The sequence below is a fragment of the Cyprinodon variegatus genome, unplaced genomic scaffold (genome assembly GCF_000732505.1).
Source record: "Cyprinodon variegatus isolate N-32 unplaced genomic scaffold, C_variegatus-1.0 Scaffold411, whole genome shotgun sequence".
Taxonomy (NCBI): Eukaryota; Metazoa; Chordata; class Actinopteri; order Cyprinodontiformes; family Cyprinodontidae; genus Cyprinodon; species Cyprinodon variegatus.
The window spans coordinates 595,570-611,146 of record NW_015150864.1 but is presented as its reverse complement, the minus strand read 5'-3'; the positions used below and the strand labels follow the sequence as shown (position 1 = coordinate 611,146).

The following is a 15,577-nucleotide window of genomic DNA, read 5'->3' as shown; positions in this document are numbered from 1 at the left end:
GCAAGAAGCCTCCCAGATCTCCAGATGCATTGGAGATATCAAAAAAGTACTCCAGAGTGTTGTTCAGTATGGGTTTGAGTAGAAAATGAAGGCTAATCATGTTTTGGGTGTACTATTCCTTTAAGGCTGTTTACTAACAAACAGAGCAAAATAAAGTAGAAATTAAAAAAGTTATTAATAATATATACCAGCAGGATGCAGCAGTTAAAAATGTAACAACCAGAGTGAGGTAATGGTGTCTACATTTGAAAAGTCAAATAACCAGAATATGCCCCTTTAAACTTGAACAGATTGCTTACAACCTAGACAGAAAAAAAATAGAAATGCATGTGTCCTTCAGAAGTAGGAGATGCCTAGGGTCATTATTATCACAGTGCCAGCATTGATGGCATTGATGCAGCAGTAGAATCAAAACAACGAACACGTTGTTTTAGCTATTTTTCCTTTGCTTAAGGAAAAAACACAAGCTGCAATTCTATCTCTTTTATTAATTATCATTAATACTTGATTTTTTTTTAAATGTTTTCTGGATGCAGAACTGAATTGTTACAGTTGTTTTTGTTTTTTGTATCACAGTTCTTAAAATATGATAAAGGACTTCATCCTGCAAATTTAAAGAATCTATTAATTTCATGGTCTAAAGCAGGGGTCGGCAACCTGCAGCTGCAGAGCCTCTTTAATGCCCCCCTTGTGGCTCCCTAATGAATGAAAATAGAAAAAGATAGATTTTCTTTGCTTGGAGGTCAAACAAACATAAATTATGTTTTCAAATGCTGTCATTTTTTAAATAATAAATAAACTGAAAAAGTAAATGTAAACTTTTCTGTCAATGAAGATTTGCATCATAGCCTGCAGCCTAGGTTCTAGCACGTTGCAGTGCCAAGCAGGGGGATGTTGAGCTGTGGCTGAATCTCGGGCCATGGATGCCAAAGGAAAAAAGGAAGACAGCTGATGAGAACTGAGGATTCAAAGAAGAATGGACCGAATCATTTGCTTTCATTACCAATGCAGAAGGATTGCCTGTGTGTTTGGTTTGTAACGAGAAGTTGCCAAATAATAAAAAGTCATTTTGAAAGGCATTTCATGGGAAGGCAGTTGGGAGTGAGGGAAAAGTATGATTGCAGTTCTTCTGGATAAATTACAGATAGATTTAAGAAGTGGATTGCATCTCCGAACTCCACTATTGCTGCAAGTTTTGTGCAAGCATGGAAGACCTTTCACAGATCTAATAGGTAATGCTCTCATGCAGGTATGTGAACTTTCTTCCATTTTATTTTCCCAAATCCTCAAAATAAACATAAAAATAAAAATATGATTTCTTTATTGTGTTTCTTTAATTTCATCAATGCAACAAAACTATACATTAATATTGTAATAGAATTTAATCTTAAAGCACCAAATATCAAACAGCAGAGCAGTCACATGATGTGACATTTGCTCAAGGATAAACATTTAATCAAGAATGCTAATTATATATTTAAGCCCATATAGTCGTTTTTATAGTGGGCTAACAGGAGGCTTATATAAGACTTTTAAATATTTTGCAGTTCCAGACAGTTTTTTGTCTTTGAACAGTTTGGGTTGCCGACCCCTGATCTATAGGAAGCACTGAGTTATGGCTCATGCACTATAATCTTTGTTAGAAAATGAAAAGAGCTGAGGTAACTTCATCAGCAATCTTACAATAAAGAAAGAAAAAGTTTGTAGGGTATAAAAAAACAACTATATTCTGCTGAAAAGAAAGTTACTGAGCAGAATCTTACCTTGACATTCGGCTTCCTTGTTGAGAATCCTCTGTACCATCCTAGAGGAGAAGAACATCATCAGTGACTATAACACATGAAGAACAACTAGTGAAGTCATAAGATTGGTTCAGTCTACATGTCAGCTCGTTTCTATTAATAAATAAGAACATTTTACTTGATTTGACAGTAAAGGCAACAAATTATAAGTTTCCTCCTATCTTCAAAACAAAACAAACAAAAAAAGAATTGCTTGGGCTGTACATGGTTTAAAATAAGAGGAATGAATTAATTCTACCAAAATAGAAAACTTTGATCTGCCAAATTTAGCCTAAAAATAATCTAATGGAATTCAAAGGTTTATTTATAATTAAGTTTATAAAAGATTGTTTGATGACTTAGTCCATACTTAAAGCAAAACTGCAAGCTCATGTTCTAGTAAAAATAGCACATGTTTATAGAGTACAGAAACTTATTCATTTCCTATTCTAAGACAAAACGTGTTAAAACTTTAAGGTTCCCAAAATGTGCAAAGCAGGAAATGTTCTAGATCACAGTGAAAACAAATTATAATAAAAAAAAAAGACAAATATGATTTTTCTGTGACCGGAGGCAGTATAGTGCAAGGCTGATATAAAATCGACATGAGTAATGTCTATAGGAGTTTTTTTTTCTGTAGGCAAAATGCATGATTAGTTTTTATTTTTTTCATCCTGCGGTCTAAAAGATGAACCATGAGTTTGAAATACATAATAAAATAAAGAGTTGTATAGAAACCATGAGTCACTGACCCGAGGTGTGTGAGTGTGTCTCTGTGTCTGTATGTTTGGAGAGGTTGGAGGGAAAACTTGATGGCCTACTTAATGCAAGTCTACACTGGATGCTATGAGCTCATGACTGTGGATGACAAAAAAGTCTGATAGAGACACTGATGGACATGAAGCCCTGAAGCTGGAGACAGAATCAGTACATTGCTCTTTACCCTGTGTGGGTGGCTGTTTGTGTGTGGTACTACTGTAGAGTCTCTATCTTTATAAGGACCATTATGCAAACATGAATGAACAAAACTAAATCTGTCAAACATTGATAACAAAACAGTGGACGGTATTGCCTTAGAAATTTATGTTCCTAATGACACTTGGCATTTACTCTTAAGTTTTATCAAAGCACATACAGCAGCTAGAATTGCAAATAAAAATCTGAAAAGTGTGCCATGCATTTTTTTTCTCTGATATTCCTAAAACAGATGTAGAGCAGCAATCTCCCTTTAGAAGTCATCTAATTAGTACATTTTTCACTTTTCCCTGATTCAAACACAAATCCAAATGTTTATTAAAGAATACTAGTGAACAAACAGCACCATCAGGACCGAGGACTACAATAGACATAGGGGAACAGTTGCAGAAAAATGTATAGCAGGCATTGATTGATCAATCATCAAAAAATTAGGGAAGTATAATAACACTAAAGCCGTGTCTCTTTACCAAATCATACAGGTTGGGCAAGGGGAGCTTTCATTAACGAATCAGCCAAGAGGCCCAAAGTAGCACTGAACCTGCAAACATGCATTGTTCAGAAAGGAGAAGGTCCTGACAGAACATGCACCAGTAGTCTTAACAAATTTACTCTTTATGGAAGAGTGGCACAAAAAGCAATAATTGGAAGCACCAATATTGAAAACAGAAAAACCTACATCCCAAAGAAGGCAACATTATATGGGGGGGGTTGTTTAACCATGATAGGGAAGCTGGTCAGCGATATTTGCATGGTTGAATAAATACATGGGCATAATCAAAATAAGATTAGAGGCTGCAGGCGACTTCTGACTGGAGAAGCTAAACAATATAAAATATGCTACCAAAGCTACAATGAATGACTAAGATCAAATCATATTTAAGTGTTAACATCTCCATGTCAGGGGCCATCTATACATCTTCTGCTGCTTACCCATCAGAGTTACAGGGGGCTGGTGCCTATCTCCAGCAGTCTATGGATGAAAGGTGGGATACACCCTGGAGAAGTCACCAGTCCTCGAAGGGTAATGCACACAAATAAAACCATGGGCAATGTGAAAATGCCAATCAACCCAACAATCATGTTTTTGGACTGTGGAAGGAAGCCACAGTACCTGGGCAAAAGCTGCAGGTGCACAGGGAGAACATTCAGACCCTGGGTCCAGAATCGTACTCAGGACCTTCTTGCTGCAAGGCAAAGTGCTACAAACCGTGTAAAGGTCCAGTTACAAATTTATCTGAGACATTTTGGCAGAGCTGATGTCATTTATAAATATGAAAGGGACAGAATCTCTATGTTAAGATGTACAAACCTGGAGAGAGTAAAGGACTGCCAGGGCTATTTCAGTGGAAAATGGTAACACACAATATTGACGCAGGTTGGGGTCAAAATGCAGTTTTTAAATGAAAACTGTGTATGATCCTTCAGAAATATTCCCCACTTTTAGTTGGTGGCACAAATTCCTGTTTAAAGCTCTAATGTTCAAAATTTGGAATAACCCTATTGTTTGGTTAAATCAGAATAAAATCTTTTAAGAATCAGATCTTGGGAAACTAAGACATTTAGACATTTCAAATCATTTTTTAAAGTCTATAAGATTGTCATCCAAAAACCTCTAATCTCACTGAGTGAAATTTGTGCATCACTTTTGTATCTCCTTTATTACCGCAGTTTGACAAAAAAGAAAAAAAACAGTAGTACACACTGAAACAAAACTAACATCATCCAGAAGTTACGTTTCTCAGTTATGAGTCACTCCTCCTACAGACACTAATATGTTGAGTAGAGATCTTTCTCAGCTCAGCCTGACTCTGCATACTAGAGTAAGAATCAGATAAGTGACAGGGAAAACTGGGTCGTTTTCAAGTTCTTGTCACTGATGGACTTTCTTCTTTTACAAGTCTGAGGGTACAGCAGTCTTTCCACATGGAGGAGCATCCATCACAAGCCTTAGCAGAGTAGGAAGCTGTCATCAAAGTGGACTCAAGTTGAAATAAAACCTTGACAGATGAAAATTACTTATATCCAGGGAGTTAGTATTTGAAGGAAGAGCCCACAGACAGACATCCCCTCAAACAGGAGAGGCATCATTTGTCTCCATTCGAGTGGAAATGAGAATGATTTTGTCTGCAGCTATTGAAAATTTAGCAGGTGAGTGATCACTCTTACTGTCGCAGGAAGGAGAAAGAGAATCATTTATCTCAAAATGATCCACTTTACGGCTTTGAGTATATTAGACTACCAACTACGTACAGCATAAATGGTAGTTTATTCAACTTTAAACATGTTTAACAAGCAGGCAAAACCTAGAAATTAGAACGATTTGCAACAACATGTCAAATAACCAGAAAACTGGAAAAGATTGTGACAGGAATCATATTTGGGGAGAAATTTTGTAAGACAGATAGTTTAAAAATATGGGCACATCTTAGAGACTTTTAGTTACGGTTTGAAAATAATGGCCCCAAAATAGAGTATCTGACACTTTCACCTTATCATCCTGCAGAATTATGAGATTAATTTCTCTGCCGCACTTCATAATCTGATTTGAATATGGAGATGGAAGTTTAATTGGCTGGCTAATTAATAACCAATCAAGATGCATTTATCACCAGTGCTAAGATGACTGTGTTACTCCCAGGCCTCTCATTTATATGATAATCAGAGAGCGGTTATAGCCGCAGTGTCAGGCTCTCTTACTAACCGTTCTAATGGTTAAAAGGAAAATCTGTGGCAGCCACCATTGTGATATCTGAATATCATAAATCTTTGAAAGCAGCGGTGACAGAGCAGGTGTTTGTGTGGTGGAGCCATGCATGCAGGTGCATGTATGTGTGTAATTTGTCCATTACAAGCAATCTGTCCCTATGAAAAATTATATTTTTCCCTCTGCCACCAAATGACTCACCCTGCAGTTATTAGAATAATAATTTTTGCACTATTATGAACATAATCCACAATATTAATCCTGATAAATCATTTTCAAGGGGAGCAGCTCTTAAGGGGGCTCCTTTATAGTATTAACAAAAAGATTTAGCTTGTAATGGGACTGTATTACAGAAGCGATTTCCATCCAACAATAAAATCACACAAAGATGAGTCTTAAATTACATCTTCTATTGCTGTAGAGAACACCTCCAGCTAGGTTATGAGAAAAGGAATTACTTGTTTAACCAATAATGAAACCCAAGAGGAGCATATTCGCTGTACCTTCAGTGATGACCATGATTTAACAGAGGTGTAAGCTGCAGCTGAGGTCCCAGTCTCACCATCCACAGGCTAGAGAATGTAATGACTGTGTAAATGTTTAGTTATTGGTGGCAAAAGAAAACACTTTTTTATTCTGTTGGACAGCGTAGGTAGTTCTAATATTGAAGGCATTAAGAATCCATCCAAATGGAAATTTGTTATTCTGGTGAAGAAAAGTACACACAGATAAAATGTGAAATGTAAGCTACATAAATGTTCGTTTAATGGCCTCACAGGACCAGAGTGGGAACTATTGATCTACCAAAAGCAAACTGCTCCCCATGCAGGTGGAAGCCCAGTATCTCAAGCATGAGATATATCCTTATTTAATTGGCTGGACAACTCCTGCTTGCTACAGTAGGTCTGCTAATGAACTAAACGTAGGGGCGTTGGATTTCATAAGTTTAACTCTCTTTATACCCACAGCATATTTTTTGTGTGGCTTTTAAAATATCTTTGTGTTATATTTCTTAGCACACCATAAAGGGCTACTCGGTTCATTAATTAAACATAAACGAAATGTGTTAAATAAATGTTTCTAGCCTAAAAGGACCATAGATCAAATTTAATACAAAAGTTTAAAATTGATTTAAATATATTTAATTTCCATTTGGGATCAATAAAGTATATTTAAATTTGAACTGAATTTGAATTTCATTAAAAAAAATCTATAAATAAACCTTGATGCTTTAATTGACCTCATTTTTTTCCTTTACCATCTGGGATTATTATCAAACAGAATATTGCTGTTTTCAGTGAAGTAAGATTATCATAACTTCTATTCAGTAAATTATGGAATCATCAGTGATATAGTTTTTTTTTTATGTCTAATAATCCGACCTGTTTAGGCTGCTTCAAAGGCTGGACCATCTACACACATATTTTTAGTTCAGCCCAAGAATCATCAGTGGGATTGAGTTCAGGGTTTTGTCATGGCCACCTAAGAAGTAGTAGGTCTGTTGTTCATGTGAAGGACCCAATAATTTTCCTTCTGAGTGGTGTCTTAAGATTATCTATTTTGTGAAGCTCATCAATCTCTTCTGCAGAAACAGTAAAATATGTTATATAAGGACCCTGTACTTCAAATCTGGGATGGTGGTCACATTCTATTTCCATTTTTATTTGACTTAAATGCTTTCATTTATTAAATCAGACATGTCTCCAAAAATATGGTCTTTGTACATAATTTTGCTTGTAAACTCCCATCTAGCTTTTTTGCTGCTTTTGGAAAAATGGCTTCTTCTTCACTGAGTGGCCTTTCAAACAGAGTCAGCCCAGGACTTGTGTCACAGCTTTTGCTTTAGTACTACTCTTGACCCATACATCTTGCACCCAAATAAAGTCATCTCTCGGATACAAAACTAATGTCCTTACTTTAATATATAGTATGATGGCTGAACATTTCCGAGCTATTTTAACAGATGAATGATACAACCTATGGCATTAGAAAATTGGATGAAATGAAGTCCAAAGTATCTTCCTGGTATTTTGGCTACTTTTCCTTGATGTAACAGAAGGTAAAAATGTCTGAGTTGATGTCATAAAATACTTCTCAGTGTGTGTCTCTGAGAAGTATATATATTATATATATGTATCTCTAATACTGATAATCAACCCATTTAGAATCTACAGCCATGACATCATATTCTGGGTTTCCTTAAACTGTGATCTGACTATCAGTAAACATCTGGACCTCAAGAAAGCAATACCAATCTTAGCATTCCATCTTATAGTAGTAAAAAAAAATAGAAACAATGTAATTAATCTTAACTGACATGAACAGGTAATGTTAAGCAGGGTTAATATCAGACAGGACGGAAAAAAAAACATTAAAAATCTTTTTATAGAATGAACATAAATATCCAGTTTCAACAGTATTTCAGCCTTGAAACAGCAAAGAAACATATTTAGTACCTAATATGAGATTATGTTCTGCTAAATTCAAAAGATAGATCCTCTGCTAGTGAATTTTAAATTATATTTTCTGGTTTGCTGCACCTACAAGAAGCAAACATAAATGTGTGTCATCAGTTGGCATAGTTCAGCGGTGCTTCATCTTTTTGAGGGCAACACGGTGTAAATTGACAGGCCCTGCTTCACATTACATTGAAATATGCTGCATCCACTCTGAGGGGGTGTCGATCTCATGATAAAGTGTGACACTTTGAAATGTCACTGCACCTTGAAGCCATGGCCAACTCTGTATCCCTGCTCTGCCTCTGGAAGCAAAGCTGTCCTATCACTCACATTTTTGTTTTGCTCCTCCCCTGAAAGGCTAAATTCATTGCTGTTTATCAATATTACTGCTAAATTATAAATGGAAATCAGAAACAAGTTAAAATGTATTCTTTCTAAGCACTGTTACATTTAACAGTGATGGCAAAATAACTAGTTTCACCTGAGAAGACATATTCAACTGATCTGGTCAAAATCCATCCATCGCCTGTTCCTCAGGATCACTTTATCTCCTATAGAGGCTATGAGCAAAAGGCGGTATAAATCTGCAACAGGTTGCCATTCCATCACAGGGCAAAACAGCAACACTTAAGCATACATATACACACCCACACCTAAGAGTAACTTAGAGTCACCGATTTAAATAATAGTCCTGTTTTTGGACTGAGGGAAGTATCCATAGCATCCAGAGAGAACCTACACCTGAAGAGAACAAGAGCAAAACAAACTCCAAATCCTGATAGCGACCACAGTGCTACAAACTGCACCAATGTGCAGCTCAAAAGAAAAACAAAATCATATTTATGTCGGGTAAAGAAAAGCACTCAATATGTTGCATACTGTCTCAGATCCTGTATGTGAAAAGCCAAGACTTTAATTACACCTGGAACTAACAACTACACTAAAGTAGAAGTTTTCACAGTTAGCTGGAAGTTTGACAGTTTTCCTAATATGTTTACCTGCCAGTTGTTTTCATACTTTAAGTCATTAATTCTCTATAGCAGGATCACTTAACCGGTGGATAATGCTACAGAAAGTGATAACTACTTTCAAATCCAATTATAAAAGAGACGTTAATTAACAATTTTACAAGAAAAAGCCAATTTTTAGAAGAAATTCTCATAAAGACTTGAAATTTGTAACATGGGCCAAGGATTGATTGATTGATTGATTGATTGATTGATTGATTGATTGATTGATTGATTGATTGATTGACTCGTTACATCAGCTGAAATAGTCAAAGAAGAAGAATGAGCCAAAGAAAGAAAATGGTGCATGGTATATATACAGTATATACAATGCGTCCAATTATGACAGCGTTTTTCTTTTTCTGTTTTTTTTGCTTTGATTTTTTATAATAGGATCCTTATACAGGGTTATTGCACAGTGTGTTTACATGGGTATTTATATAGATAGATATTTATATTTATATATATAGTTATTGCACTTGGTGTCAGATATAGAGAAACAGGTTATTGCACATGGTATTAAATAGCGATTGCACATTATACATTGCACAAGTTATTGCCGTTGTAGTGCTGCATTGTAGAGTATGGTTGCAGCAGGGATGAATGACCTGCGGTAGCGCTCTTTTTTTACAAACAGGGTGTAAAAGTATTTCACTAAAGGAGCTGCTCAGCTCCTCAACAGTCTGGTGCCAAGGGTGGAAGGTGTTGTCCATGATGAATGTAAGCTTGGACAGCACCCTCCTGTCACGGAGAGGAGGGTGCCAAACAAACTCCTACGGAGTTGGTGTTGCTTCTGTTTCCACTGTCCTATGTTTATCTAAATGGGTTCAATAAAAGGGAATTTGTGAAGAGAACAGGTCTACAACTTCAGCAGCGTGTGGCAGTAATAAGAAACCAAAAGTATCAGCAGCTGGTTCTCCTCCTACCTAAGCATAAATTATGTCACCAAGAAAATGTGATAGCCGAAAACACATAAACCATTAGATATTTGTGTAAATTATATTTGATGGGCCTGAAATCAGGCACTCCGTCTGGTTATAACGAGTTGTTATCACCTGCTCAGCTGGCAGCTGGGAAGGCGAGTCGGCTTTAAGTGCAGCAACAACAGACATCTCAGAAACACCTGTAGCCTCTAGCGATTAAGAGATATCTTGATAACATTTGCAGATATCTGGTGTTACACAGCGGAGCAGTGGAGCAGCTCGAGCACTACTAGCAGCAACGTCTGCTGCTAGTAGTGCCTTTAAACAGGTGGTTAATTTTGTGTTATTAGGGGGATAACTTAAGGAGTTTTTTGAATGTTTATATTTAGAAATAGGACAGCATAAATTGCATTCTGAGGAGCCTGATAGCTAAAAGATCTGCCTCCCAATCTACTTTTAGAAATTCTTGGAGCCATTGCACTAAACCTGCACATTGAGAGCAAAGTGCTCTGCTAGGGACATAAGGACCAATCATATCTCAGATATCAGATGGAGCTTGGCCATTTAAGGCTTTATTAGAGAGGAGGATTTTTAATTCTGTTCTGAATTTAACAGGAAGCAAATAAAGTAAAGCTAGAATAGGGGAGATATATGCCTCTTTTTAATTCTAATCCAAACTCTGGCTGCAGCATTTTAGATCAGCTGAAGGCTGTTAACTACAGTTAGTGGACTTCCTGATAGTAGAGAATTACAATAGTCCAGCCTTGAAGTAATAAATGCATGGACTAGTTTCTCAGCATCACCCCTGGACAGGATATTTCTATTTTTTGCAATATTCCTCAGATGAAAGAAGGAAATTCTAGAAACATCTGTGATATGGGATTTAAATGACAGGCATCATCAAAACAAGATTTTTTACTTAATTATCTGAAATCAGTTTAATCCCATCCAAATGAAGTAAGTGGATAAACAGGTTCATTTTCAAAGACTCTGGTCCAAAGACTATAACTTCTGATTTGTCTGCATTCAGAAGGAGAAAATTAGGAGTCATCCAGGTTTTTTCAAGACATGCCTGTAATCTATGTAATGGGTTAGCTTCATCTGGATTTATAGACAGATATAGCTGGGTATCATCAGCATAACAGTGAAAATTAATCCCATGCTGTCTAATAACTCTACCGATTGAGAGCATATATAAAGTAAAGAGAATTGGTCCTAGCACTGATCCCTGTGGTACTCCACAGGTAAACTTTGAGCATGAGGAAGATTTATTATTTATGTGAACAAACTGAAATCGAACAAATAAATAATATTTAAAACAGCCCAATGCTTATCCCAATAATTGATCAACTTTATCAAATGCAGAACTGAGATCTAACAGAACAAGCACAGCTACAAGTCCATTATCTGAGGCCATGAGAATATCATTAGTGACTTTCACCAGAGCTGTTTCAGTGCTATGATGAGCTCTAAAGCCAGACTGAAACCCTTTAAAAAGTTCATTATGGTGGAAGTGATCGCACACTTGTTTAGCAACTAACACTTTTCAAGAATTTTAGGTAAAGAAATAAAAATTGGATATAGGTCTATAATTGAGCAAGTAATCTGGGTCCAAGACAGTATCTTAGGTAAAGGTTTAATTAAAGCTATCTTAAAAGCCTGAGGTACATATCCCTGTAAAACAGATAGATTAATCACATCTAAAATGGAGGATGAAATCAGAGGGAATAATTCCTTAAATAAATAGGTTGGAACTGGATTCAACATACAAGTTGAAGATGAAGATAATAGTTTTGCTAACTCCACAAGGTAAACTGGATCAAAGCAGTCTAAACCCAGTTCAGATTCTATGGTTGCCTCAGATACTGCCTCATCTTCCAGACCAGAGATAAACCAATCACATTTACAGGGGTGCCAATTATCTTATTTTTAATAGAATAAATTGTATTTATAAAGAATCCTATAAAACCATTACTGCTAATTGCAGATGGGGATGGATGGTTCAACAAAGACATCTTTTATTATTCCTATTCCTTTCTATTAATGAGTAGAAATATGCTGCCCCTGTTTTACGAAGGGTCATTATATACAGCAGTAAACTGTTTTTCCCGATTAGGTAGGATTCCTATAGGCATGCTGAGCACCATTTTTTTCCAGTTTGGTTTTTCAGTTTTTTATATCTGCTTCTGTCTCCTTGAACCCCAGTCGACCTCTGCAGATGGCCGCTCACACTGAGCCTGGTTCTGTTGGAGGTTTCATCCTGTTAAAAGGGAGTTTTTCTTCTCCACTGACACTGCATGCCTCCTTGGTGTGAGGGATTGCTGAGGAGTCATCTACAAATGCAAGCGAAAATAGTTGCAGCAAGCTCATCCAGGAGGAGCTTTTCTTGCATCTCAATGAATGGATGCAATCAACTGATTCTCCTAACCAATCTGACTGTATTGCCTCTGTAAAGTGCTTTGATATGAAATGATTGTAGGTTAAATTGGTTATATATATATATATATATATATATATATATATATATATATATATATAAACTGGATTGAACTGAACTTAATTAGTTGGATGGAACAATTTGTTATCTAATTAATTATTAATAGACAAGTATTCATAAGTTAATTATTTGTTTACATCCCTAATTCTTACCTCAAGTCATGCAGTTTTATTTGACGTCACAGAAAGTGGAATATATCAATTTTCATTACAGTTTTTTCATTCTCTTCAGATTAAACTCTTTTACTGCATTTATCTGGCCTCTTAACAAACCTGGGGTAATTTTAAAAAGTGCTACTGTGTAGGACTTTTCAAAAGTCCTGGTGTTTTTCAAATGACTGTGGTAAAACTGAATCGCAGCTTATTGCGCATGTTTCAATAGTACCCCAGGTAACAGCTGGAAGTCAATTGTGAATAATCATATAATTGTGCTTTCAAGAATCTCTTAAATCAATAGCTTCCTGTGAAAGACAATAAAAGAGACACACACCTTAAATATCATATTCATATACATTCTCTTATATATTCGGCTCTTATCAACATCCATTGTTTGCAGCCAATGTTCAACTGAAATATTCAGATTATAACAGCAACAGTGGGAATCTTCAATTTCAGATTCATGAAAGAAGTTAGTCCTGGTTTGGCCTGATAATCATTTGGGATTAGAGGGAAAACTGTGATTCAAGTTTGTGCCACATGAGCTAAGATAATAGCCTAAATCCCTCACAAGCAGTGCTGCATTTCATAACCAGAGCAAATTAGATGCTGATAGGGTAACATGGGAGTTACTGAACCTTTGATACAACTCCTCTTGGTCAGTAGGCACAGCGAGTGGAGAGGAACTGTGTTGAAGTAAAGCTGAAAAGGCTGAGAAGAAGAAGAAGAGGGGGGACTTAATGAAAAAAAAAAGTAAGGAGGCTCCCAGGACAGGATAACACTACAGCATAAGGATGCTAGAGGAGAGAAGTTAATCAATGCAATTTCCTCTCATCCATCAACAGAACATTCCTCCCTCTCCTTCTGCATCCCTTCACTTCGTGCACAAATCTTACCACCAGGGTGAGGAAGAGCCTAATCAGCCACTGGCACTGGATATATGCTATTGTACTGCCCAGCTGTGACTAATAGGCCACATTCTCTGTCATTATCTCCAAAACAACACACTCTAACCTCAGACTCATTCTTGCCTGAGCTGGAAATTTTGGGAGTCAAGTTGGGGGTAAATGTAGAATTAGCATTTGCTAATAGCTTTGGCCCTTATCCAGACTATTTGCAACCATTAAATAAAAAAGAGAGAATTGCAATATGTTATACTTTGCTTGTATTTAGCAGAATTTTGTCCAGAAAGCTTAAGCTGCATTAATGGGAAACTTTTTCCATTAGGGGCCCTCCTAACAAAGGAAAATGAATGTCTGAGGAAAACATAAGGAGTAGAGGTTAATAGCTCAATTAATGTATTATTTTTATTAATGAGAGATTAATTTTAAGTTAGTTTGAACCCAGAATGTCTTAATTTTCCACAAACGAAGGATGAAAAGATCCCCAAAACATTATTCTTTTAAATGTACTTGGACATGTCTTGCTTACCAGTAAAACATCCTCAAACTGAAATCTGTTTAAAGAATTTAACAAACAAAACCAGCATTCATTTAATAGATAAACCACTAACAATAATATATTTCAGACATTTACTTTTGATTTAGGGGATTATAGATAACAGCTGATACGAAATCCAAATTAAGAGTTAAAAAAAGTTTAATACAGGAATGTTATGCAATGCTTGTGAAGTTCACAATGCAGGATTTAACTGGAAGCAACAAGACTTTTTCACAGTTTTCTTGAAAACATTTTGATTCAGGAGTCTTTGTCACTTCTAGAGGCATTTCAGAAAAAAATAAAAATGAACTAAAGTCTGGCTGCCTCCGATCCTTTGTGCTTGCCATTATCTGGGTGACTAAAAATGTATTTATTTATAAAAAAGAATGCTGACTTGACAATTGTTAACCAGACAACCATAGGCACACTCTCAAATGAGGGTAATTTATAAAAAAATCTAGAATTTGGTGATTCACAGAGTTCTGTAATGAAGCATAAAATCCGAAGGTTCAGAGTGTCTTGAAAAATGTTTCCAAAAGAAAGGGCGGCCAAGAAATAGAGTAACCACACACCAACCCGCACAGACATATCCAGGACATGGCCTACAACTGTCACATTCATTGTGTTAAGTTCCTCCTGTACCACAGACAACATGAGAAGAGGCCTGTGTGAATAGAAAAGGAACCAGACTGCTGTCTCTGTAGTCCCAAAACCTCTTTTTAAAGCATGCAAATTTTAACTTTCATTTGTAAATTAGTTCCCAGTGTGAGAAGAATAAAGAGGAACAGTATCCAGGCTGCTGCTGGTTCAGTGCAAGGTTTCCTCGCTGTCCAGCTTTATTGAGCTGCTGATCCCATTTACCGGAGTAATCAGACATCTACTCACACTTCTAAAAATACCAGTACTTTTTTTAATCACCATTATATGACCAATTGGGTACTGTAAAGAGGAAGATATGGGACACTGGACCCAATTATGCCGATTAGCAGAAGCCTCCTATGAAAAGAAGCAGGGGATCCTCAACAACCAAGCAGTGACCACCTCCATTCAGCACTAGTTTGAAACAGTAACTTAAGGGAAATGAGCCCAAACAAAGAAATGAGGGCAAATACTACAGGCTAAAGAGAGGTAATCTCAAGTACGTCTCTGCGATAAAAATTATTTAACTGGTTAATTATAACCCTTGATCTTTCTGACAAAAACAATTTTAGCTTTTATCAGCTTTAAGCAAAAAAAATATAAAGCTTGTTTATAGAATGTTGTGTACAAAAATAAATAAATATTAAGATTTTAAAAAAACAATCTAACATTTGTTAAAAATTGACTTTCTGATGTCCTTCTCATCTAGCTGAAATTATTAGATTTGTTCTAAATATTACAAAAATGAGGGCATAATACAAACGCCAAAAAAAGCTGTTTATCTGAAAACAATATAGGAACCTCTCCAACAACCTGACACCTACAGTACAACTCTTTACACTCAACAGCTAAAAAAATTTAGGTTTGGGCATACAGGTGGTGCAGTGGTTAGCGAGCATGACATGTATGGAGGCCTTGGTACTCGACGCAGGTGACCCTGCGGTTCTTTCCCATGTGTCTTTCCCCCTTTCCTGTGAGCCTACTTTCAAAAAAA

The 15,577-nt window shown here is 36.3% G+C and overlaps 1 protein-coding gene across 5 annotated transcripts in view; it reads right to left on the bottom strand.

Annotated features, from left to right (window-relative positions):
* Positions 1-15,577, bottom strand: part of dock3 (dedicator of cytokinesis 3) — a 220,096-nt gene that overhangs the window by 126,434 nt on the left and 78,085 nt on the right. For all 5 annotated transcript variants that reach the window (XM_015388011.1, XM_015388012.1, XM_015388015.1 and 2 more), the window contains exon 3: positions 1,764-1,804. In XM_015388011.1, coding sequence (XP_015243497.1) covers positions 1,764-1,804 — 41 coding nt within the window. The remainder of the gene's footprint in view (positions 1-1,763; positions 1,805-15,577) is intronic.